We start from the raw sequence: 22,778 nt of genomic DNA, 5'->3' as shown, positions 1-22,778 counted from the left end.
TCAGATCCTGTGCACCTCGCGCAGGTGGATGCGGAGGTTGGAGCGGCTGGCCAACACGCGGCCGCACATGTGACACACGGTGTCGCCGCTGTGCACCTTCAGGTGTTTGTTCAGCGACGCCGGGTGGGTGTAGACCTTGCCACAGTGCCGGCAGGACAGCATCGGCCCACCTGCCAAACACGGCCCAGTGAGACGACGCGCACAGCACGACACCGGCCCAGTGAGACGGCACGCATAGCACGCCACCGGCTCAGTGAGATGGCACGCACAGCTGCCATCGGCCCAGTGAGACGGCGCGCACAGCTGCCACCGGCCCAGTGAGACAGCGCGCACAGCACGGCACCGACCCAGTGAGACGGTGTGCACAGCACGGCACCAGCCCAGCGAGACGGCACGCACAGCACGGCACCGGCCCAGTGAGACGGCACGCACAGCACGGCACCGGCCCAGTGAGACGGCGCGCACAGCACGCCACCGGCCCAGTGAGAAGGCACGTACAGCACGGCACCGGCCCCTGAGACGGCACGCAAGGCATGGCACCGACCCAGTGAGACGACGCGCACAGCACGGCACCGGCCCGGTGGGACGGCGCGCACAGCACGGCATCGGCCCTTGAGACGGCACGCACAGCACGGCACCGGCCCAATGAGACGGCACGCACAGCACGGCACCGGCCCAATGAGACGGCACGCACAGCACGGCATCGGCCCGTGTCCTGTGCACGGACGGCTCCCAGTGCACGATGACGCCGGGAGAACCGTGGAATCGCCGGCTACAGAGCAGTGACGCAGGGAAACAGTTACGCCGCCCGGATTAAGCCTTGAGGAAATGTGTCTGATTGGTCGAGTGACTGCTGTAATCCCTTTGAAGGCAATTCGGCTTCGCAAACCTACTCAACGACAGCCCCTGGCGAACAAGCTAGCAGCGGCCTTGCGCGGACGTACACGGAGTCACGAACGCCGCCGTCATCGACTGTGCTCAGAACCGATCGCGATAGTGACGACATATCATGTGCTTCAACCATCGACCTTATATGGGATTGTATGGGATTGTATGTATGCAAAAGTATGGGACTGAGAGCCTATCTTACGAAACGAACCCACTGCGCCACCGTCATCGCCTGTATTAGCTATAAGCCATATAACCTCGTCTTAGACGGCCCTAACCACCCCTGGTCTCAGACCCGAGTGCGCGACCCGGTTGCCGCTAGCGCCACCCTCCCCTGCGGCGACCCTGTCGCCATCAGTTGGAGCCGGCTGGGCCACCGCGGCCGCGCGTGTACCTGCGCCCGCCGGCGGCCCGCTAGCGGCCGGGCGCCGGCGGCACGGGGTCGTACACGTTGTGCACATTGCGCAGATGGCTGATGAGCTCGTAGCGGCGCGAGAGCACGCGGCCGCAGATGCGGCACGTGGTGTGGCCCAGGTGGAGCAGCCGGTGGTGCGCCAGCGCCGAGTTGGACTGGTACTGGCGGCCGCATTGCTCGCACGTCGGCTTGCGCGCCGCCGCCGCTGAAATACACAGCACGGCCTCAGCAGGGCTCCCGCTGCGGCGCAGCGTAGGTCGGAACGACCGGTCCGAGGTCAGGTCAGGGTGCCCGGTCAGTCAGGCCGAGGCGCTGGGCCGATCAGAGGTCAGGCAAGGGCGCGGTCAGAGGTTGTAAGGGCGGTCGGTCAGAGATCACGTCAGGGTAGTCAGCCAGAGGTCACATCAGGGCGGCCGGTCAAGAGGTCAGGTCACGTCAGGGCGGCCGGTAAGAGGTTAGGTAAGGGCGGCCGGTCCGAGGTCGCGGTAGTCGGTCATAGGTCAGGTCATGGCGGCCGGTCAGAGGTCATGGCAGCCGATCAGAGGTCAGGTTAGGCCGGTCGGTCAGGGGTCATGGTGGCCGGTCATAGGTCAGGTAACGGCGACCTGCCAGAATTCAGGTCCTGGCGGCCGGTGAATTGTCAGGTCAGGGCGGCCAGTCAGAGGTCAGGTCAGGTCAGGTCAGGTCGGTCGGTCTGAGGTTATGGCAGGCCGGCCGGTTAGCGGTCAGGTCACGTCAGGGCGTCGTTTAGAGGTCAGGTTAGGGCGGGAGTGGGAAGACAGAACTCTCAGGCCACATCACGGGCCGGGTCTAGGCGGCGGACAGACGGCGAGGGCAGCCTCCTGTAGCCAGTGGCCAGCCTGACTGAGCGCAGCCAACCAGGCCATTGGCCCCGCGGGCCTCCCACTGCGATGGACCATCACTTCTGCTGACCGGTGGGCGAGCAATAGCCGCGTGTGGCGTAAGAACCTGTCAGACCCCTCTAAAGTCTGGCGGCAATAGTATGGGATTGAGAGCCTACAGCCTTCAGCCGCATCGAATGCTCGGCGAGCTGGAACGAACGACGCTGCAGTCAGTCTGTGACTGACAGCTAATGCCCAACGGTGCAGTTCGACCGCACAGCAGGCGCCAGCCATCGCTGACGGCCAGTCATGTATCCTATGTGGGGGTACCACGCTGGTCACCGGTCAGCTGGCTGCCACTCGGAGAGCAGGTTAGCGGACATGAAGCAGCAATAAGTCTTACGCTACGTGTCACCACACCGCGCAGATCACGAACAAATGCGGCTTACAGCGCAAAACAGTATATATTGATGTGAAATGGGACCAGCGCCTACAATTCCCAGTTGATGTCTTGTGCCACACAATGAACGACGCGTCCGCATTCCCGACGTGAGCTGGAGGCAGCACGCTTAGCTGGTGAAAGAAATGCTTCAGGAGCATTCGTTCCCACAAACAACGCATGATGTGACAAATTACAGACAGCCGCATGCATATGTATTTATTAAGCACCAACATAAGTTCCGTCTTGTGACGGAGCCAGCTTTAAAGCGTCAGTGGCCTGTTTCCCTTCCCGGCCAGACACGACACGAGGCATTCACAGCTCCGCTATGTACGCCGCGTATGCACGTGTGTCCGCACGCCGGACTCCACTACTCCACCGCCTGCCGCGTCATTTGCCCCGCCCATTACAGCTGAGGGGTCGAACCCATGCACCTGCTCGGCACCCTCATCACTGCCGTCGCATCCAGTGCGGCCGCGCCGCTTTGAACCTTGGCTGCCTCCGTGCAAAGTTGGCAGCCGCACCAAAGGATGGTCGTCGGTGCCTCGCGCCACAATGCGGCGGCTCTGGGCTGGGCGGCCCCCGCCGGCCGGCCGTGGTCCGCAGGACTCAGCTCGGCGGCAACAACTGCGCGAGCTGAGGCAACACAGGCATCGCTCACCACGGCCGTAAACTGACCCCGGAAGCGGTCCATACCGCACAGCCACCAGGCACTAACGTCTCATCCCAGTGCCCGAGCGACGCTGGCATTCCCGGCCGCCGTCCGCTGACGCACGGCGCCATCTGCCCGCCCGTCCTCGAACCACCACCTTCGACCGCTACCGCTGAACGGCGGTGGCGCATCACGGGAGCGGCGGCGGTGGCGGCGGCTGCACCAGCTCCGGATGCTGCGTCAGCATGTGGCTGTGCAGCTGGCCCGTGCGGCTCAGCACCTTGCCGCAGACGCGGCACGTGGTCTCGCCGCGGTGCACCTTCATGTGGTGCATCAGCGACGTGTCGTACTTGAACGTCTTGCCACACAGCCGGCAGAGATGGTCCCGCACCGGAGGCACCGCCACCGCCGGCGCTGGGAACAGCCGCCACACTAGAAGACACGGCATAGAGCAGTTCAGAGCGGCGGCGCGCACCGGCTGCCAGGCGCGGGCGAGGGAGAGGGAGAGGGCCCGGGGAGGAGAGCGGACGGGCACGCCTTGAGGCGCAGACCACGTGCGTGGGGTGGCGGGCCGTAGCGCAACACCGTTAGGGCGTGGACTGTCTCCGAGGACTTCTGAAACCGGCTCTCCAGTATTGATGAACGCCGTTCGTTGATTCAAAAGATGGCAAAGGATGTTCTGTTCAATAACATGGCCGCGAGCGCGCCTAACGAGGCAATGAAGCCTGATCACGATGTGTGTATATATATATATATATATATATATATATATATATATATATATATAATTCTCTCTCTCTCTCTCTCTCTCTCTCTCTCTCTCTCTCTCCTCTCTCTCATCTCTCTCTCTCTCTCTCTCTCTCCTCTCTCGCTCTCCTCGCTCTCTCTCTCGCTCTCTCTGGCGCGTGCGCGTGCGCGTGCGCGTGCGCGTGCGCGTGCGGGCGAGAGAGAGAGAGAGAGAGAGTGCGCGTGCGCGTGCGCGTGCGCGTGCGCGCGAGAGAGAGAGAGAGAGAGAGAAGAGAGAGAGAGAGAGAGAGAGAGAGAGAGAGAGAGAGAGAGAGAGGGAGAGGAGAGAGAGAGAGAGAGAGAGAGAGAGAGAGAGGAGAGAGAGAGAGAGAGAGAGAGAGAGAGAGAGAGAGAGAGAGAGAGAGAGAGAGAGAGAGAGAGAGAGAGAGAGAGAGAGAGAGAGGAGAGAGAGAGAGAGGAGAGAGAGAGGGAGAGAGAGAGAGAGAGAGAGAGGAGAGAGAGAGAGAGAGAGAGAGAGAGAGAGAGCGAGAGAGAGAGAGAGAGAGAGAAGAGAGAGAGGAGAGAGAGAGAGAGAGAGAGAGAGAGGAGAGAGAGAGGAGAGAGAGAGAGAGAGAGAGAGAGAGAGAGAGAGAGAGAGAGAGAGAGAGGAGAGAGAGAGAGATGGAGAGAGAGACGAGAGGAGAGAGAGAGAGAGAGAGAGAGAGAGAGATGAAATCTTCATCCAAACCAAGAACAATGGACGTCCAGAATGCATGACGCCGGACTGTATTATACGGCACCACAACTATCTCATCGCAGGGTACGGATGAAACTCCAACTGAAACGGCTTGGGACACCGTGTCTGCTGTAAGACTACATGACACGACACGAAAAGTTCTTCGCCACAAGGGTAAAGGCCTTACCACGAAGACTGATGACATGGCAATTGAATGGCATGCGCACGTTAAGAATGCTCCCGCCACACCAGCCAACTAATGCACACCTAACTGCGGAGGTGCCCATCAACCAGCCTGCTCTTCTCCAACACGCAGAACGCAGCCCATACTTTATATTCCTGCTTGCTGGCAATGGCGTCACCCTACCCCGTCGTTAGTGTAGGTTAATCGAGTCACAACATCCGTCAGACCGAACACCATATAAATAGCCGGCATGAAAACCTCCCGACAAGCCAAGGGCAGCACGAGCGACCCGGCCTCCACTCCCCCGTCGTCTCTCTGTCGCGCTCCCTGGCGGCGGCGGCGGCAGCGGCGGAGGCAGCGGCGGCGGCACCTCCGCCAGTCTGGATCGACTCGCCCGGCTCCAGCCCGCCGGTAGTGAGCTGCCACACCCGTCGGACGCGGCCGCGGCGCTACATGCCGTGCATGGTCTTCATGTGCCCGCGCATGTTGCTCTTGCGCGAGAAGACGCGCTGGCAGACGGGGCAGGCCGTCTCGCCGCGGTGCAGGCTCATGTGGTGGAACAGCGAGGTGCGCATCGCGAACGCCTTGCCGCACAGCTCGCAGCCGAACGGCTTGGGGCCGTGCCGACGGCGGCCCGGCTCCGCCCGCCACGCGCCTACAGACAGAGACACGGGGCGCTGTCAGCGGCCGAGCCGGCACGCCGCATGGGCCGGCAGCGCTTCACCGCCTGCGCGCCATCTACTGGCCGGTGCTACGCTGCTGTTTCCACGTCTTACCGTCCGTGAAGCAAATATGTTTGAGGTGGACTTGCGATCGATCGTGACACCATCTTCACTCCGGCTTTCACACAGCAAAACAAGTTACGACCAATTCAGTGAATGGCCTTGATGTCATCCTCGAAGGGGTGCATGCAAGGGGATACAGGTGACACGTGCCCCCGCCCTCCTTACGTCCCGTGGGGCCCCAAGAGACCGACGAGCGGGGACTTGATTGCAGTGCCCGAACGGCTGGCTATAGGTCATACACGGGATCCCGGCTCGTATGCCCGGGCCCTGAAATGTCGGTGGACCTTTTGCACTGATTTCACCATTTTGCATCGATTGCATCGGGCCCACTGGAACAATTCGAGCCTTTGTTTGGGCCAGAGACCGCTAACACCAAACAGTCGGCTTGTCAGCCTGAGCCCTCGGGGCCCATTTCCCAGCCATGCGACACTCCGGGCTGCAACAGAATGGTCTTTTAAGCTGATGATCTGGAGAGATAATGCTCTCTCCATCATTCTGCCCATGAGAGCCTATTGTAAACGTTAGAGGTCGTGATCCTTACACAAGCGTATCGAAATCAGGTAACAATCTGGATTGACGTGGCCAACTCGTTTTCCTGGAGCCGTCAATTTTTTTCTTCTCAGAATCGAAGAGGTTAAAAGGCATGTTAAAAAACCTGCACGCACCCAATATTTAGGAGGAAGAACGTCCATGTCTGACATCGCAGCCGCCATCAGACCGAAAGGAGTTCTCGGCGCTGCACCTAACACCAGGCCGCTGAGAGGAATTCTCGTCCCCGGAGCTAGCACCAGACGGTGGAACGAAGTTCTCCCGCTGCAGCTGACACCAGGCGACGGAGAGGAGTTCTCGTCGCCTCAGCTAACACCGGGCAGCGGAGATAAGTTCTTGTCGCCGCAGCTAACACCAGACGGCGGAGCGAAGTTCTCCCGCTGCAGCTGACACCAGGCGACGGAGAGGAGTTCTCGTCGCCTCAGCTAACACCGGGCAGCGGAGATAAGTTCTTGTCGCCGCAGCTAACACCAGACGGCGGAGCGAAGTTCTCCCGCTGCAGCTGACACCAGGCGGCGGAGAAGAGTTCTCCCGCTGCAGGCTGATACCAGGCGGCGGAGAAGAGTTCTCCCGCTGCAGCCGACACCAGGCGGCGGAGATAAGTTCTTGCCGCCGCAGCTAACACCAGGCGGTGGAGCGAAGTTCTCCCGCTGCAGCTGATACCAGGCGGTGGAGCGAAGTTCTCCCGCTGCAGCTGATACCAGGCAGCGGAGAAGAGTTCTCGTCGCCGCAGCTAACACCAGACGGTGGAGATACGTTCTTCCTCGCTGCAGCTGACACCAGGCGGCGGGCGCTGGACGCGCCAGAACGACCATGCGTCATATCAATGCATATTCTGACTCCATTTATGTCTCAAATCTACGTCCAATACGCCGCATTCCATAATCAAACCAACCTCAATACATCTGTAAAACCCTGAAATACGCCGGTAAGCTCTTTAGTGCTATCGGCTAAGAAAGGGCTTGCCAAGTTTGGCAAGATGTGTCGCGCCGGTGGTTTATTCGGTGCAGTCGTTTAGCACCTGGTTCGTTCCCTTTGTGAACTTAAAAATAACAATATAATTGCACCTTCTGGTGGCTCCTGGTGCCTGTTTCAGTTAAATGAAGTGAAACATGAGCGTAACACAAAAGAAGTTGTGTCTGTTCCAAATCGCGTCTACCAAATCCAGCGATTTGGTGGGGGCAATCCTACCCCACTAGCCGGTGACCCCTTGTCAACCTCCTCCTTGCTTAGACTATGGCTGTCCCAGTCGTACATACTGCGACAGACACTTCCCGGTCACCCATCGTTCCCTGTCATATTAAGTTTCACGCTGCAGATATTCACAAAATGTTGACAACGCAAGACCATCTCAAAATTAACGTAATGCAAAATGGCACCCCAACCACAAATTTCCACATGCATTCACATTCGCACGATATGTAATTTGGTACACGTGGCCCCGAAATCTCTCGACATATCTGTATGCGGTCATACTCTACGAAGCTCGACAGTTATATTTCCATCGCTTTCCGTCGATTACAGGATCAAAGGTACTATGGAAAACGTCGACGGTTAATATTGTCGTTCATACTGTTGTGATGACTTGGTTAAAAGTAGTATCGCAACTATGGCCTGCGTTCAATGAAACTGAAGTGAGAAATGAACATACGCCTGCGCTGAGCGGGGCCGAGTTGTCTGCAAGTCTTCGGAAAAGACAGCGGCGACATTCCTGGCTGCTGGTGCATATCTCATTCTGGACGCTCGGGACCCCTGCCCTTTCCCTTCCCCTCGCCTTTCTCACTCGCACCCACCTGAGGAACTGACGGAAGTGTATTGACAAAACCATGGGTAACTTAATGAGCACAGTGTGCTGTGGCTGTCTGCGATGTCGTGCGGGGCAGGATAGAAGGCGCTGACCACGCCCCAAACGGCAGCAGCAGCAGGGGCAGGACGGCCCAGCAAAGCGGGAAACGGGTCACCAGATCCAAGCTGGCCATGCTCCAAACGGCAGCAGGGGCCGGCCGGCCCAGCAGGGCAGGAGGTACGTCACCACACCCAAGCTCCACTGTCTCACTCACATCCAACCAGCCAGCCCAGACCCTGGCACTGGCCACGGCGCCTGAACACTGCACTCGGACCCGCGAGTCGTCACCTATGATGACCGTCAATGACGAACAACACTATGATGGAGCCCATCAGGCACCAGGACCAGTCCGCACTCGCGGCACCGGCGGCACCCGCTGTCCGCCGCCCGCCTCCGTACGGTCATGTAGAGAGCGCGTCCGGTCGGGCCGCTCGCCTCACGCGGTGCATCTCAGCAGTTCGGGTCGTGCGCGGTTCATTCACAGCCCCTGTCGAACGGAGCTCCGGAGCTAGGGGTGCGAACCGCAACCGCCGGCCTCCAGACCGTGAGTCCGGCCGCCCGCTCACTAGCCGCGGATGCGGATCTCGCCTCACAGGCCGTCGACGCCGGGTACGGACGGCCCTTCCCACGGCGCCGGCTGCACCGCCACCAGCGGGTCCCGGCCGGGCGCCTCGGCCGGCCCCGGCGCGACCTGAGCGCCGCGGCCGGCACCGCTGCCGTGCTGGCTGGCCATGTGGGCGGCGAGCGCGGCACGCCGGCTGTAGACACGGCCGCACACGGAGCAGAGCGTCTGGCCACGGTGCACGGCCCGGTGGTGGCCCAGGCTGGAGCGCAGGCCGAATGTGCGGCCGCACGTCTCGCACAGGAACCAGGCCGGCTCCGGCCGCCACCCTGCGTCCACATACACACACACACACAGCCGTCAGCCACCCCACCGACTGACCGCACACCGCATGCACCGCACCGGCAGGTGACGTCACACATCGCACCGGCGGGCGACGTCACATACCGTGCCGGCAGGGGACGTCACACGCCGCGCCGGCAGGCGACGACACATAACTATCCGCCAGATGACGTTCACACGCATCGGCTATATATCTACACCGCACAGCCGCTTGGAAGCGATTCACGGCACCAAGGCAGGCGATGGCCACCGGATCGGCATAAGTCACACATTGCACCATCCGGCGTTGGAGGACAAACGTCTCCCAATGCACAAACATGCGTCACATGCTTCACTGACACACTGACGTCACCGGCTTGTGGTTTCACCGACGTCACCAACTGTTGCGGAAAATAACGTCGCCCACTGGATCGCCCTCCGTGATGGAATGGGCTTCAATCAAGCGAATTTCGCTCGAACACTGGTTGACTTTTAAGAAGCTAACGAGAAGAACCAGGTTGCAACCGCGAGTAGCCATCTCGTCACAACGCAGTCAGCAGTCATCTCGTCACAACGCAGTCAGCAGTCATCTCGTCACTATACAATTTTAGTTGCACATCTCACGACATGTCATAATGAATCGTTCCCTGCTAGATAGGTCATGCCTCGTTACAACGGAAAGTAATCACAGAACAAAGTCGGCGGCGAATTCCGAGGCCAAAAATATTTATTGTAGCGAATTGTACGCCACTGAACACAAAAGCAGTACGCAATTGTTGATGGTTGTGGTTCAAGGCCAAAACGATGACATTGGTAATTCCGTTCAAGTGTGCAATGTATTTTAAAAAGGCTCGGTGCTGGGAATATTTTTGTGAACAAGCCGGCATCAATTTCCGTCGCAATGGACGCCATACTTCGACAGTGCTCGGGACCGGGCATATTTTTGCGACCTAGCTGGCAACATCAATTTTTAAACATCAAACCCACGGTCACTTTCACTGCTTTGCAATGTGAGCGCGAGCAAATCGTCTTTACCCGCGAAGCGAAGCCTGCCCGTAACCGCGTTACACTTCTTCAGTGGAGGGGACCGTAATAGTTTCTGCCTACTGTAATGGACCCATTCGACCTCAATGGTCTAATTCCCTGGTCTGGTCCGACAATCACTTCATCACAGCATCCCTTTCGACTACTCAGCGCCGTACTCGAGCGCTGCGTACCTGGCCGCTAGCGGAGCGTGTACTCGGGGTGGCGCTGCAGCACGTGGCGGCGCAGGCTGGGCCTGGTGCCGTACACGGCACGGCACACCGGGCACGTGGTCCGGCCGCGGTGGATGGCCACGTGGTGCGAGTAGGAGCCGCACGTGAAGTCGCGACCGCACTCGGCGCAGCGCACGCGGCCGCCGCTCAGCCGCGCGCCACCTACCGGCCAGAGCAGACACTCAGCCGGCGGGCCGGCACGTTACGGCCGGAGACGGAGACGGTAGGGCGGTGCGTCCGGCGACGCCGCGGCCGCCGCCTCAAACCTCCCTCACCGGTCATCGGCCGGCCGAGCAGCGCGCCCAGTTGCCGCATAAGTGTGCACGTGCTGCGTAATTCAATAAAACGTGGTCGTTGTGGGCCTGAAGCCAACCAAACGCTCCGTGGTGACGCTGAGGCATGTCGGGATACAGAACATTTGAAGCCATGAGTTCTCGGGACTATTTCTTACGGCAGATGCTTCCCCGGGGCAGTCTGGCACACACTGACAAGTACAGACTAGAAAAACGGTGGAGTGATTCCGAAGGTGTCCCACAAAACAATCGCCTGAATCGCCGCCGCCTCCGAGTATCACCAACGGTGCGGTATCCGGTCCCGTGGAATCACGAGCAGGTCCCAGACCAGTGATGATGATTTGGGCTTTGGGGCGCACTGACTACGCTGGTAGGTCCCAGACCCGGATCGTCCGCGGGCTTCAGCGCATGAGTCACTAGCAGCCCGTGGAGATCGGTACCTGATGAGTGTAAGTTCCCTCGCCCGGATTGTTGGGTCGACCGCGCATCCGCAGCCAGCTGCGCAATCTGGCAGGCTTGCCGAGGGTATTTCAAAGATACAGCCAACAGGCAATCGTCCAGTATATTTTGCGACCACCATAAAATATCCTACAGAAGTGGACCGATTGTGGACACTAATCGATGCCGTTGCAAGCCAATGCGCTAACATGGCCACATATGCCATTACATCAGGATATCGAACTGAACGTTGTAAAAAATAACTTGAAAACGCAACGTAACTTTCGATAAGAGGATCTCCGAAAACCTCCCGATATTTCTTATTTCCAACTCGTCGGATCTCGAGACGCCCGTTTTCTGGCGGCCACACTTCATTTGAAGTTTGAGCACTCCTCGGCGCTTTCTCACCGCCGCGGTCTTCTGCCGTCCAAAGACTTCAGGAAACTCGCCATCCTGAAGTGCGGCCGCTCGCCAGCTCGGCCGTGCCCGCCACGTCCCCCGGCGGCGCCGACTCCGGCCCGGCAGGGCGCACGTCCACACGCGGCACGTCGCCACTGCGCCAGCTCAGCCCGCCGGCTCCGGCGCCGGGCCCGGGCCGTCGCCGTCATCTTCTGGTTGCCGGCGGCCCTCCTCCAGCAGGCTGTAGAGCCGACCGGCCAGCCGCACCGCCGGGTCCTGCCAGAGTAGAGGCGGAGGCGGAGGATGAGGAGGAGGAGGAGGCGGCGGCGGCGGCGGCGGCGGCGGCGGCGGCGGCGGCGGCGGCGGCGGCGGCGGCGGCGGTCCCGGCCGCAGTTGACCGTGCTGCGAGCGCATGTGCACCTGCAGGTTCCAGGCGGTGCTGTACACATTGCCGCAGTGCGGACACTTGGTGGAGCCCCAGTGCGAGGCCAGGTGGCGCTTCAGGTAGACGGCCGACTTGTAGCTGCGGCCACAGACGTCGCAGACGCAGCGCGACCCTAGAAACAGGCACAGGCCCGCGTCAGCGCGGAGGCCGAGGCGCCACTAGGCCCGGGCACCACTTCACCACACGCTCGGCCTCATGCTGACGGGTGGCCGCGCTTCGAAGGAGCCAAGTCACGGCCAGGTTGTAAGAGGCGGCGCCAAAGCTCGAAATGGTCTTGTGGAATTTCGAGCTGGGAGCGGAAGCGCAGCTCTACTTGGCAGTTCGTAGAGGAAAAGAAAATTATCGAGGCCAGGCGACAGACATTTGAATTCGTATTACTTCCCGTTCGTGGGCACAAGCACTTCTTCCCGTTCCCGTTGTGAAGAACACTGACTACTGTCACCCGCACGTGCCCAGGGCTGCTGAAGAGCACAGGCCTCGGGGGAGGAAGCCGACGTCAGGGCACCAACGGGAGTCGCTCCGGGAGTCCAATGTCAGGTCGCTTCAGGGAGTCGCTACGGGAGTCCAACGTCAGGTCACTACAGGGAGTCGCTACAGGAGTCCAACGTTAAGTCACTAACGGGAGTCACTTCGGGAGTCCAACGTCAGGTCACTACAGGGAGTCGCTATGGGAGTCCAACGTTAGGTCACCAATGGGAGTGGCTGCGGGAGTCCAACATTAGGTCACCTACGGGAGTCGCTCCGGGAGTCCAATGTCAGGTCGCGACAGGGAGTCGCTACAAAAGTTCAACATTAGGTCACCATCGGGAGTAGCTACGGGAGCCCAATGTTGGGCCATCACCGCGCTGGCGCAGCCAGTGAAACTGTAATCGTTTTCTCTTGCACAGTGCGCCAAAACTACGGGAGGCGTCACTTTTCGGTGTATTCTGCGCCGTCACACATGACTGTTGGGGAGGACGAAGTCTTCTCATGCCAGCATGGACACAAGGCGCAACTGCACGCGTCCAGCCACGACAACGGACGGGGTCTCATGTGCGCAGGACGGCTGCAGGGAACACCTTACCAGATGCATATGTACTGCCGCTGATTAGCAATGTGATTGTCTGCATTTCCAAAAATTCATCAACGTTCAACACACTACCAACGGGCAAATGACCCGTTTCACCGTGTCGCCAATGTGTACCAAGGAGACCTGTCGTCTTTCCAAAACACGCCACCAATGGCACTGACACAAAGTCCTGAGAACGTTGTCATTGCGATTCACACCACACAGCGGTCGACTACGACCACACAGCAGCCCATAGGCACGGCAGTACGTGCGAAACCGAACACGAACGGCTGGCGAGAGAAGGGCATACGCCGCGGACTGGGCTCCACCCGTCGCCAGCGACTGGCAGAGAAACCCCAGCAACCACCACCGTCAGCTCCTCCGTTCTACACTGCTCCGTCGCATGCAGTCTGGGGGACGGCTTCCAGATACGGGCGCGAGCGTCATTCTCAGACGACGTTACGTAAGACCGACTGACGACGACGACGAGCCCAGCGGTACGCCCCGCCCACAAAGTGGGGGTCTAGTGCCCAGTCCACCTGCCTCGAATGTTATGCGCGTGCCGCGTTGCGGGCGACGCGGCACGCGGCTAACATTCTGCCCACCCCGCTGACATTGGCAAACCCAGCGGCCGTGTCCGGCCGCTGCTCAGCAGGACGGCCGGTCCGGCACGGTCCCGTCCCCGTGCTCATCTGACGACGCCTGCCTCGCCGGAGGGGCGTCGGGCGGCCCGTGCGCGGCGTCGCCCAATGGCGGCTCCGGCCAGCGCCGGGCCACCGCTGCCGCTGCTACTGTCGGCTGCCGCCAAGCGCCCGAACGCGGCGGCAGCGGCAGGCCATGCTGCGAGCGCATGTGCATGCGCAGGTTGCCGAGCGTGCTGTACACGCCGCCGCAGCGTGGGCAGGCCGTGGCGCCTTGGTGGCACGCCATGTGCCGCCGTAGGCACACCTGGTTCTTGTAGCTGCGGCCGCACACGTCGCAGCGCAAGCGGCGCGAGCCTAGAAACAGGCACAGGGCGACGTCAGGGCGACGTCAGGGCGGCGGCTCGGCCGGGGCCGGGCAGCACGCAAGGGGCGCGAGCCTAGAAACAGGCACGGGGCGACGTCAGGGCGACGTCAGGGCGGCGGCTCGGCCGGGACCGAGCAGCACGCAAGGCTTAATGCCAGCCGGTAGCATTCCTTTAAAGGAGCGAAGCCATGACCCCCAAGCAGGAGGTTCCACGAACAGTCAATGGAGTCTTGTGGAAATTCAGTCATTCTGGAGCGAAGGGGAAGCCACGGCTTGCGAGACGCTCGCACAAAATCTCAGTAACTTCTGGAGGCGATGCGCAAGATGTTTGTATTCACATTTTTCCCGTTCCTGGGCACAGCACAACTTTATGGGAAAGAGCTCGTCACTGGGGTCCCATCATCGACCACCCATCACACAAGTCAGCGAGGCTGCCAACCTCGCAGACAGTCAAATACAACTCCGCAAACACGCGCACTATAACGGGACAAATGCCGATCGAAGCGCTACCGCCCGTAACCACCGTTCAAAGCCGACGACCGCGCCCCAAATCGACATGTGTGTAAAGAAAACACCCACCATCGGGCATCTTTCGCAGGACCCCTACAGTGCCATCTTGCTACGGATGCACGAAGTCGTCGCGCTCAGCCAGTACGTCTTCCCACGACAGCGCACGCCGCCACCGCCGTCCCGCTCGCCGCGCCCGTCTGACCAGCGTCACCAGATGGCGCTGGCGGCGGCGGTGGCGTCGCGCGCCGCCAGCGCCTCCTCGCGTGATAGTCCGTGCACGGCCACCAGGTGGCGGCGCAGGTGGGCGACGCGGCTGAGGCCGACACCGCACAGCCGGCAGAGCGTGGCGCCGCTGTGGAGCCGCTTGTGCTTGTTCAGCGAGGAGGTGTTGGCGTACAGTCGCCCGCACACGGGACAGGCCACGCTGGCTGCGAACAGAACCGGTCGGACGGGTCAGCGCCGCCGCGCCGCGCCGCGCCGCAGGACGGGTCGGCACCCGACCAAGAGGCGCCTCCGTCAGCCTCGACCCTGGTGACCCCTGGCGTAGACGCGTCGCGTCTTCGGTCCGCTTTAGCTCCGCGACAGGTGCCGGAGAGGTCTTTTAAGTTCTGGCGACGATACCCTCGAATCACATCCTGGGTCTTGGAGCAACGGAATCCAACGACCGAGCCAGGGCAGCAAATGCCGCAACTAAATCCTGCAGATCATGCTCCAGTTTGCGAACCATTGAGGCTCCTCTCCTAACCGACGACCAACACCACCCGAGCCGAGTGACACATGAGTGTCCACCGAATGGCCATTTCAACCTAGCATGACCAATGCATGCACATGAACTCTACGCGCTCTATCCCTAACACCTTTCACGGAGCTCACGCCGCCCGCATCCGTTACAAACCGAGCTCCACATCAATAACCACGCGTAGTGACACGTGAGCACGGCCGTTCCAGCCGCTGTGTTGGCCCCGCCGAGGCCAGCTTCCACGCGCGTACCTTACCGGAACGGCCTCTCGCCATGGCACGCTCGCATGTGTACGTTGAGACGTGTCTTTCGGTCGAAAATGTGATGGCATACAGGGCACGTGGTCGAGCCGGTGTGCACATACAAATGCTGCTGATAGGATTTGCGGTGGGTGAAGGCCTTGAAGCAGACGGCGCACGTCAGCACGGGACGCGGGGCGCCCGCTGAAACGACGACAGAGCGTCGTTAGCGCGCGCGCGGGGGGGGGGGGGCGGCCGGGGGGGGCGCGCGACGGCCCGCCGGCCGGCCAGCTACCGCGGCAAATCAGCTCTGGCATCAAGCACAGTCGGTCGCCTTAACTTTCAGTGCCATACCTGAAGCCGGACTTGACCAGACTTCTAATCCATCGCTCGAATAAAGCGATCACGCAATGCAACACAAGCTAGTACCCAATGGTTGGCTTGTAAACGTTCGTCGTTGGCAGCAGACCATTGTCCTTCTGCACTCATGTTCTGAGCCCGGCCTGTAGCTCCCGGATCCCCACATGGAGCACGGATCAACGGCACTCCTGCACACCGGCACTGATGGCTTTACCAATCTGGGGAGACAGAAACCCGTCCGGCACAAAACATACATAACTGGTGTATTCCACAGAAACCGATTACGCAGAACCAATCATGAACTACTGTCCATACACGCGACCTTCCCTCACCCTGTTATATAACCTTACGAGTCACCACTTGAAATCCAGTAAGCTCCAAGTTCCAAACTCCAAGCTAGAAAGCCCCATCTACTTTGTAAGCCAAGCACTCCAGTACCCACACCAGCAGCGGCCAGACGCCGCCGTCCGGCGCCCCGCCGGGCGGTGTCAGCCGTTCCCGACCCAGTCCGCTCGTAAAGCCGACGGCCGCAAAGCTGGCACCCTACGTCTCCAGTCGCCAGCCTGGCCGCGTTTCCGTCCACGTGCCCCGACGCAGTCCGCCGTCAGCCGGCTCCGGCCGGGCCGGGCCGGCCGGGGGACGGCGCCGCATCACGCGTCAAGCGCCGGGGCCGGGGCCAGCGCCGGGCGCGCGGCGCGGCCAGTAGGCGCCCCGTACGCCGTGTACGCTGTGCAGGTGCGCGTTGAGCCGCGTCGGCCTGCCGAACACGCGCTGGCACAGATGGCACCGGGTCTTGCCGCGGTGGACTTGCACGTGGCACCGGAACGAATTAACGTGTTTGTACACGGCGCCGCAGTCGCCGCACGTGAACGGACCTGCAAACAGCACACACGGACTGACGTGCCGCCGCGCCCGTCCCGTGGCGCTCCGTCCCGGAGCATGGACGCGTGCCAACTGCACGGCCGCCTTCAACGACTGTCCGTCTGTCATGTTGGGGCCAACCACTGGACGCGCACCAGCCGTGATGCAGTTTAATTAGCCGACCTCGAAGGCGAAGGTTTGCGCATGTTGTGAACATCGGTGGGCAGTGAACAATTCCGATGAAGCCCACCTTCGAGGCGACGGTACCAACCCTAGAACAACGTCGATAGACACCGTAGAACCGCACAGACATCCCACCGCAGTCCGTGCCTGGATGGCATGGGTTCCGAGTTGGCACCAGCACCGCACAAACTGCACATTTGTTTGCATACGCTTCGCCAACTGACCAGGCTGGGAAGCCGACGTGCGAAATACTTGACGCGAATGGCCGCGTTTAAACGCGCCAGCAGTTATGGTCCTTTATAGATTGTTGTGCGTGTATTGCTGAAAAGCCTGCACCCCCAAGGCACACAGTTGTGTTTCTCAGTACCAGGACATCGTGCTGATGATGATGTTTGGGAGATGTATGAGCCCGTCGGCTACTGAGGCAATACCGTGCTCGGATCCGCTATGAAATGAGCGTTATACTGTTAGAAAGGTGAGTATATGACATGCATGCCTTAAGTGCTCCGGGCGGTCAGCAATCAATGCTGTTTAATATCAGGATGTTTTCCGATCAATGATGCCAGCGGCCTCGGAATCGAAGAACTCCAGCCTCCCGGCAGACAACTGTCGACAGTCAACCACAAGACATCGCTATCTAAGCGAAGAACTTCAGCCTCCCGGCAGACAACTGTCGACAGTCAACCACAAGACATCGCTATCTAAGCGAAGGCAAACAAACGGTGTTATGACTGGTTCCAGTTCCACCACAACCACCCTTTTTCACGTTACCAGGTATGTAATACCACGTAGTTCAGTAGTCGAAGCGTTCCAGATCCCACATCAACTGCAGGAGATTTGCGGCCGGGGATAGGGCCTCGCAACGCAACAATGCCCCCAGACCTTAGTAAGTTGCAGTACGCTGATGATGATCGAGCGAATTACCCACTACACACATCCCAAGGCGGAGACAGCTTTCAGAGCAACCACTGCATGCGTCCAGTTTGTCGACGCCTTGCAGGACGTCAATGTGCAGATAGCTGCGAGGCAAGCAAGGTCCGTTGATGTACAACATGCGCTTGCCGCTGCCTTAGAATAGGAATTCATCAGGCGCGCAGCGAACCAGGCGAGTTGTGGTACGATCTCCGAACACGGGTGCCGCAGTCGGCAGAGCTAGGTGGGACCGGCGTTTGTAAGCTCGCGAGAGGGTTTCGCGAACGCACGGAGTCCTCCATTTAATCGGCACTCTCGTTCATCCTCAACAATAAAACCATGTCATGAGGTATGCAATTCTTTGTTCGCCCATTGATTGTGAATTATGCCGTTAAAGCGTGTCATACTCTTGTTCGGGGCACACAGAGAGGCTCCCATTGATGTGGATACCCGTTGAAGAGCTGAGCGACTTTGTGCTTAACACTTCACCGAAGTAGACACCTATCAAAAATTGGAAAGAGACTCACATTGTGGTATCATTCAACGAACCGATTACCTCGTTGGGGATTATTTTTTCATGATAGTACATTGGGGGGGGGGGGGTTCAACCAATAAGTCGCAGCCAACCAATGACCCGTAAGCCATTTTCCAGCAACAGAGTTGTTGGCACAAAAAAGTGAATGGCATGTCGCAAAAACTTACAAACAAAACCACTAAAAGAAGTCATATCCACAAAAGTTGGCACTCCCCACGGCATCCGCGGTCATGACCATACTTTCAGGATCACCCTATCGTCTTTCCTTGGCAATGAAGTATTTTTTATTGGCCCTTACAAGTGAAGTTGCGCCCGAGCCACAAATACACGAGCTGGTACACATTCCCAGCAACATTGTGGAGTGGCACAACTCGGGGCATCCCGACATCCACTATGAGGTAACTTGCGATTGTTAACGTTGTGTTTATTTGTGGCCGCATCCACACCATGCCCATTCGATGTACGCCATCACGACGGCCCCATTTCACGCTCAACATGTTAGTTCGAGTTCCCACTTCACCCTCAATGGGTCAGTTTGGTGCGTAAGCAACTCTATCCACTCGAACCGACGTTATCACCCTATAAATGTTACTCGCGTCCTTTTCTGTATTGATGCCGTATTATAACAAACACCAAAACTGTCCCACCTGCCTAAGTTACTGGGGCTTACACCCTACAGCCCCCGATGGTGTTACGCCCACGTCGGTCACTAGGCACGTACTCGAACTCACGAGGAATACAAATGATAACATCCCCAGAGATACGGAACATATTACCTCCCAACACCTTCTAAATCTCCTTCCAGTCTCCGAAGCCAAACCCGCTTGAAGCCTCGATAAAGCACTCACGACGCCGTAGAAAAAGCGCGGGAAAGGCGACGCGCGCTTCGGATCGTCCCGCGGACAAAGATGGCGCGCCGGCCGGGCGGGAAGCGGCGGCACCGGCTGTTGCGCCCCGACAGCTGGCGCCGCCGCGCCGGCAGCTGGTGGTGACGGGCAGCAGCTGCGCAGGAGGGGGCGGGGAGTGGGGGGGGGGGAGAGCGATGCCGGCCCCCAGCGGCCCCGCAGCGCCAGCTCACCCGCCCGCACCGACAGTCTCGAGCGCCGACCGCCGGCAGTCGTAGCCGCCATATGCGGTAGCCGTTTTGCTGCTTAGAGTGCGACAGCGCTTACACACTCATGCACACCAAACATTGGATTACTTTGTCAGCAGTGCGCACAAGATACATCACCCGTCAGGGCTCATTGGCAGTTGATATAATTCTTGTCGAGCTGAAATTGAACCAATCGTTAAAATCTCTTCGTGTGTGTTCAGCGCCAGTTGCTCACGTATAGATGGGCATTGATCGGCTTTGTTAGCCTAAGCAGATGTAAAGCGCGGAAAGTGTGAGGATTTTCTTTCCGGGACTGGTGTGCATCTGAGCCGTCGCCAGACTTGTCACCAATGTGTCAAGGGCTTAAACATCAGTATATAAGTTAACGAACCGGAGTTTCAAAGACCTCAAAATTTTCAGCAGCACTTGTAGCCCCATCATGAGAAGCACTTAGTAGCAGCATCTTCCGCTGTTCAAGGATTGCAAAAAATATTCATCCCATCTACATAGTCCCTTGGTATCATGCATTTGGCGCATGGTTTGCCCACGATCAAGTCCACAGGCATTGTGCTGCTTGACTTCACAGAATACCATACGGTGTTCGACTGATCCCTCTCGTTGAAATATCCGTCAGACACACTTTTCATGTCAGGAGAATTCTTGCTACGATTTCATCCGTTAAATGTTTCAACGGGATCGCCCCAAAACCACCCCGTCGACAACGCAGCGCCCCAATCCCCGATGCCTTTCCCGAGCGTTACCCAGTGTTCACTCGCCGCGCGCCGGCTGCGGTCGGCCGCGCCCAGCTGTCGCTGGGCCGCCGGCTGCCGGGGCCGGGGCCGGGGCCGGCCAGACTCGCCGCACCATACACGACGTCTGGCCGCCGCCGCCGCCACGGCAGCAGCGGCGACGCCGCCCTGGCCCGCCACTGGTTGCCCGAGCGGCCACCGGTACGCCCGTCGCCAGGGTGTCGCAAGCGCTGTGCGTGCGCCGCAAGGATTGTCTGGCTGATCAGACGACCAAGCCGTACACGGCTATCTGGTCTCAAGTTACTGCTCGGCACGGAGGACATCCGGCATATGTCAGGACGTGAGACGGGCTACTGAGGCCTTGACCGTCGACCATGTATTAGACCTGACCAAAGGCAGTAATTTTTAACAGCGCTGTCCGGGACGTTAGCGGTGTCGCCTCGCGATAGACGCAAAGCGATTCCGCCGTCGCTCAGCCGCGGTTCAATTTATCATCGGCAGGGAGCTGTGTCGTCCTCAGGAAAGCACCAGACCAGTATAAAACGCTGATGCGCACATCGATCACTGCTACCAGAAGCCCAAAACCCTCACCTCGGGCAATTTGCAAAAGGTGACTTATTGGAAGCCAGGTCAGGACATTGCAATACGCTAAGCCACCGTTCTTTTTCTCTTGCGAGTACGCTCACCTCATTAAATTTTATGGGTCTGTATGAACATTACAGCAGCCTAATTGTCCGCAAATATATCCAAAGATACCGCTGACAGTGTGTTTTGCGTGTCGGCCGGTTCAGCGGCTGGGCGGCGGGCCCGGGCGCTGCTGCTGGCGGCACCGCTGGACGGCACGAGTGTCTGGCGGCAGGAGGTACCGGCGGGCGCCAGCGGGCGGGCGAACGCTCGCCAGCACACTCACAGCACACATCACACACACCCAAATAAACACACACGCGCACGCACACACACATACACACACGCGCACGCGCGCGCACAGACACAGAGGCGAGGCAGCAGTGTTGATGGTATTCTCGTACGGAACGGCGCCGCCTCATCTACCGGGTGAGAACGGACGGCACCGGACCGGCCTATGGGTCCCACCGGCGCCGATGTGTCGGCCCAGCCACCCGGCGGCGGACCGGGCGGCCTCGATCCGCCAGACGGCGCGCGGCCGCGCCTCCAGGAGGGACCACCAGCCGAGAGAAGCGACCGCGCGAGCAGAGCCGGCTGATCCCACCCCCGACCAGCGACAATACGGCAACCCTGGAGCGACCTAGCCACCCAGCGGAGATCGTCCCTTGACTAAGCAATTTGAGGTAGGGGAGTGGCTTAATTTCACGCGAGGCAAGCACTCAGTTAACAGCAAGGATAGAACGGTGAGCAACAATGCATCGTTTATCAGCGAACATCGCGCAACTACTGTAGTCTTACTGCACCGTCACACCGTTGTTACCGTTACGTTACCTACAACGGTTACCGTTACGTTACGAGCTGGTGCACGCCGAGTCACAGAGGCAGTACGAGAATACCAACAACAATCGCTAAATAACACAGAAAGGCTATCAGGTGTTGCCCTATCCACCCACACCCGTCCCCGGGGCTAAGCGCACATGACGACTCTGAACATCCGTCGCAGTCCAGCTTGCTTGGACAGGAAAAGAGGAAAGCACATGATGTGCCTGACAAAGAAGTCTGAACAATGAAGCCACAGACCAAGAAATAGGCTTAATAACACAAACACAGTACATGCCTGCAATCCATACACTTCATATCCCGGAAACTCTGGCTTTTGTTCTGAGTGATGAGATACAGGCAGACCAAATTTTGAAACTGAGTATCATCTTTCATCAAATTTCAGAAGGCTATCTGACTGGCAGTTGCTTGGTCATCCAGGTCAACCTTATCTTGCCTCCAAAGGCTTCCAGATTTGTTTCACTTTCAGCAGTTCCTGTTAGTGGTTTGGGAAGGGATCACTCCCTGAAAGGCAGAACCCATACATCAGAGGAAGTATGGCTCTGTTGACCATCCCATGCTGAGACTCTCTTGCATCTTATGCAAGTTTGCTGCAAGCCTCCATCCAGCCCAGGAATGACATGGTACAATTTGGCAGAAAGAAAGCAATAATTTCCAAATCACCCAGGGCAACACCTGATAGTTAAAGCTTGTAAATGGACTAACCTTGTGAGGCTCCATCTTCTGATGTTCCGGCTGTCAGCATCTCACCACCACCTGCAGGAGAAACAGCGATGAACATACTGACCATGGTTCACACCTGCAATCAGCAGGTGAGATAACAAACCTTGGGTATGGATGAAAACTAATGACTTATATGCAGCTGGAATGAGAGACCAACCACACAAACCTGCTTATATCCATGATCAGCTTGTCAGTCTGAACTTTGACTGGATGTTTGCACTCAGTAACAACTTGTGTTATGTAGCTCCAATCCCAATGTGACATGACGCGACAGCCCAGTTCTTGAGCACAGAGGCATGCATACCTTGCTCTGATACCCTGCTGAGCAGGCCCGCCATGTCGTTTGAGCTTGCTGAGTGGTCTGACCCGTCGAACTGAGACGCCTCGAACGTCGACACCTGGCCCAGCGTGGCCTCTAAGCTCTCGTCATCGTCGTCGTCGGCAATGTCTATTTTCTCCACTTTGATGAAGTCATCACGGGCGGGCGGCTGGTGCTCTCGGTGTGGCGTCGGCGACTCGGCCGGGTCCGCGGCGGAGGTGGCCGGCCGCGGCGGTGGCAGCGGCGCCGCTGCCGCCGG

At 59.1% G+C, this 22,778-nt stretch overlaps 2 protein-coding genes across 2 annotated transcripts; both read right to left on the bottom strand.

Annotated features, from left to right (window-relative positions):
• On the bottom strand, nt 1–3,278 carry LOC119098046 (zinc finger protein 846). The gene is made up of 3 exons (XM_037220975.1): nt 3,263–3,278; nt 1,311–1,508; nt 1–170 (listed from the first exon to the last, which is right to left on the bottom strand). The coding sequence occupies exons 1-3, from the start codon at nt 3,276–3,278 to the stop codon at nt 1–3; spliced, it is 384 nt and encodes a 127-aa protein (XP_037076870.1).
• LOC119098045 (gastrula zinc finger protein XlCGF26.1) lies at nt 2,007–22,778 on the bottom strand. The gene is made up of 4 exons (XM_037220974.1): nt 22,505–22,778; nt 22,183–22,233; nt 5,340–5,537; nt 2,007–3,668 (listed from the first exon to the last, which is right to left on the bottom strand). Exons 1-4 carry the CDS (start codon nt 22,536–22,538, stop codon nt 3,427–3,429), a joined length of 525 nt encoding a protein of 174 aa, XP_037076869.1. The 5' UTR covers nt 22,539–22,778; the 3' UTR covers nt 2,007–3,426.

This window comes from Pollicipes pollicipes, unplaced genomic scaffold, assembly GCF_011947565.3.
Source record: "Pollicipes pollicipes isolate AB1234 unplaced genomic scaffold, Ppol_2.1 Scaffold_4740;HRSCAF=5597_pilon_pilon_pilon, whole genome shotgun sequence".
In the NCBI taxonomy this organism is placed as follows: domain Eukaryota; kingdom Metazoa; phylum Arthropoda; class Thecostraca; order Pollicipedomorpha; family Pollicipedidae; genus Pollicipes; species Pollicipes pollicipes.
Note: the sequence above shows the minus strand (reverse complement) of the source record. Positions and strands in the feature narration are given on the sequence as shown.

Excerpts from the sequence above, each read along its gene's own strand:
- LOC119098046 (XM_037220975.1), bottom strand. Across the intron at positions 171-1,310 it reads CCCCGTGCCGCCGGCGCCCG|GTGGGCCGATGCTGTCCTGC; the intron begins GCCGCTAGCGGG and ends CGTGTTTGGCAG.
- LOC119098045 (XM_037220974.1), bottom strand. The coding sequence starts at position 22,538 with ATGGCGGGCCTGCTCAGCAGGGTATCAGAGCAAG. Across the intron at positions 22,234-22,504 it reads CAGCAGGGTATCAGAGCAAG|GTGGTGGTGAGATGCTGACA; the intron begins GTATGCATGCCT and ends TTTCTCCTGCAG. Across the intron at positions 5,538-22,182 it reads AGAAGATGGAGCCTCACAAG|GCGCGTGGCGGGCGGAGCCG; the intron begins GTTAGTCCATTT and ends CTCTGTCTGTAG.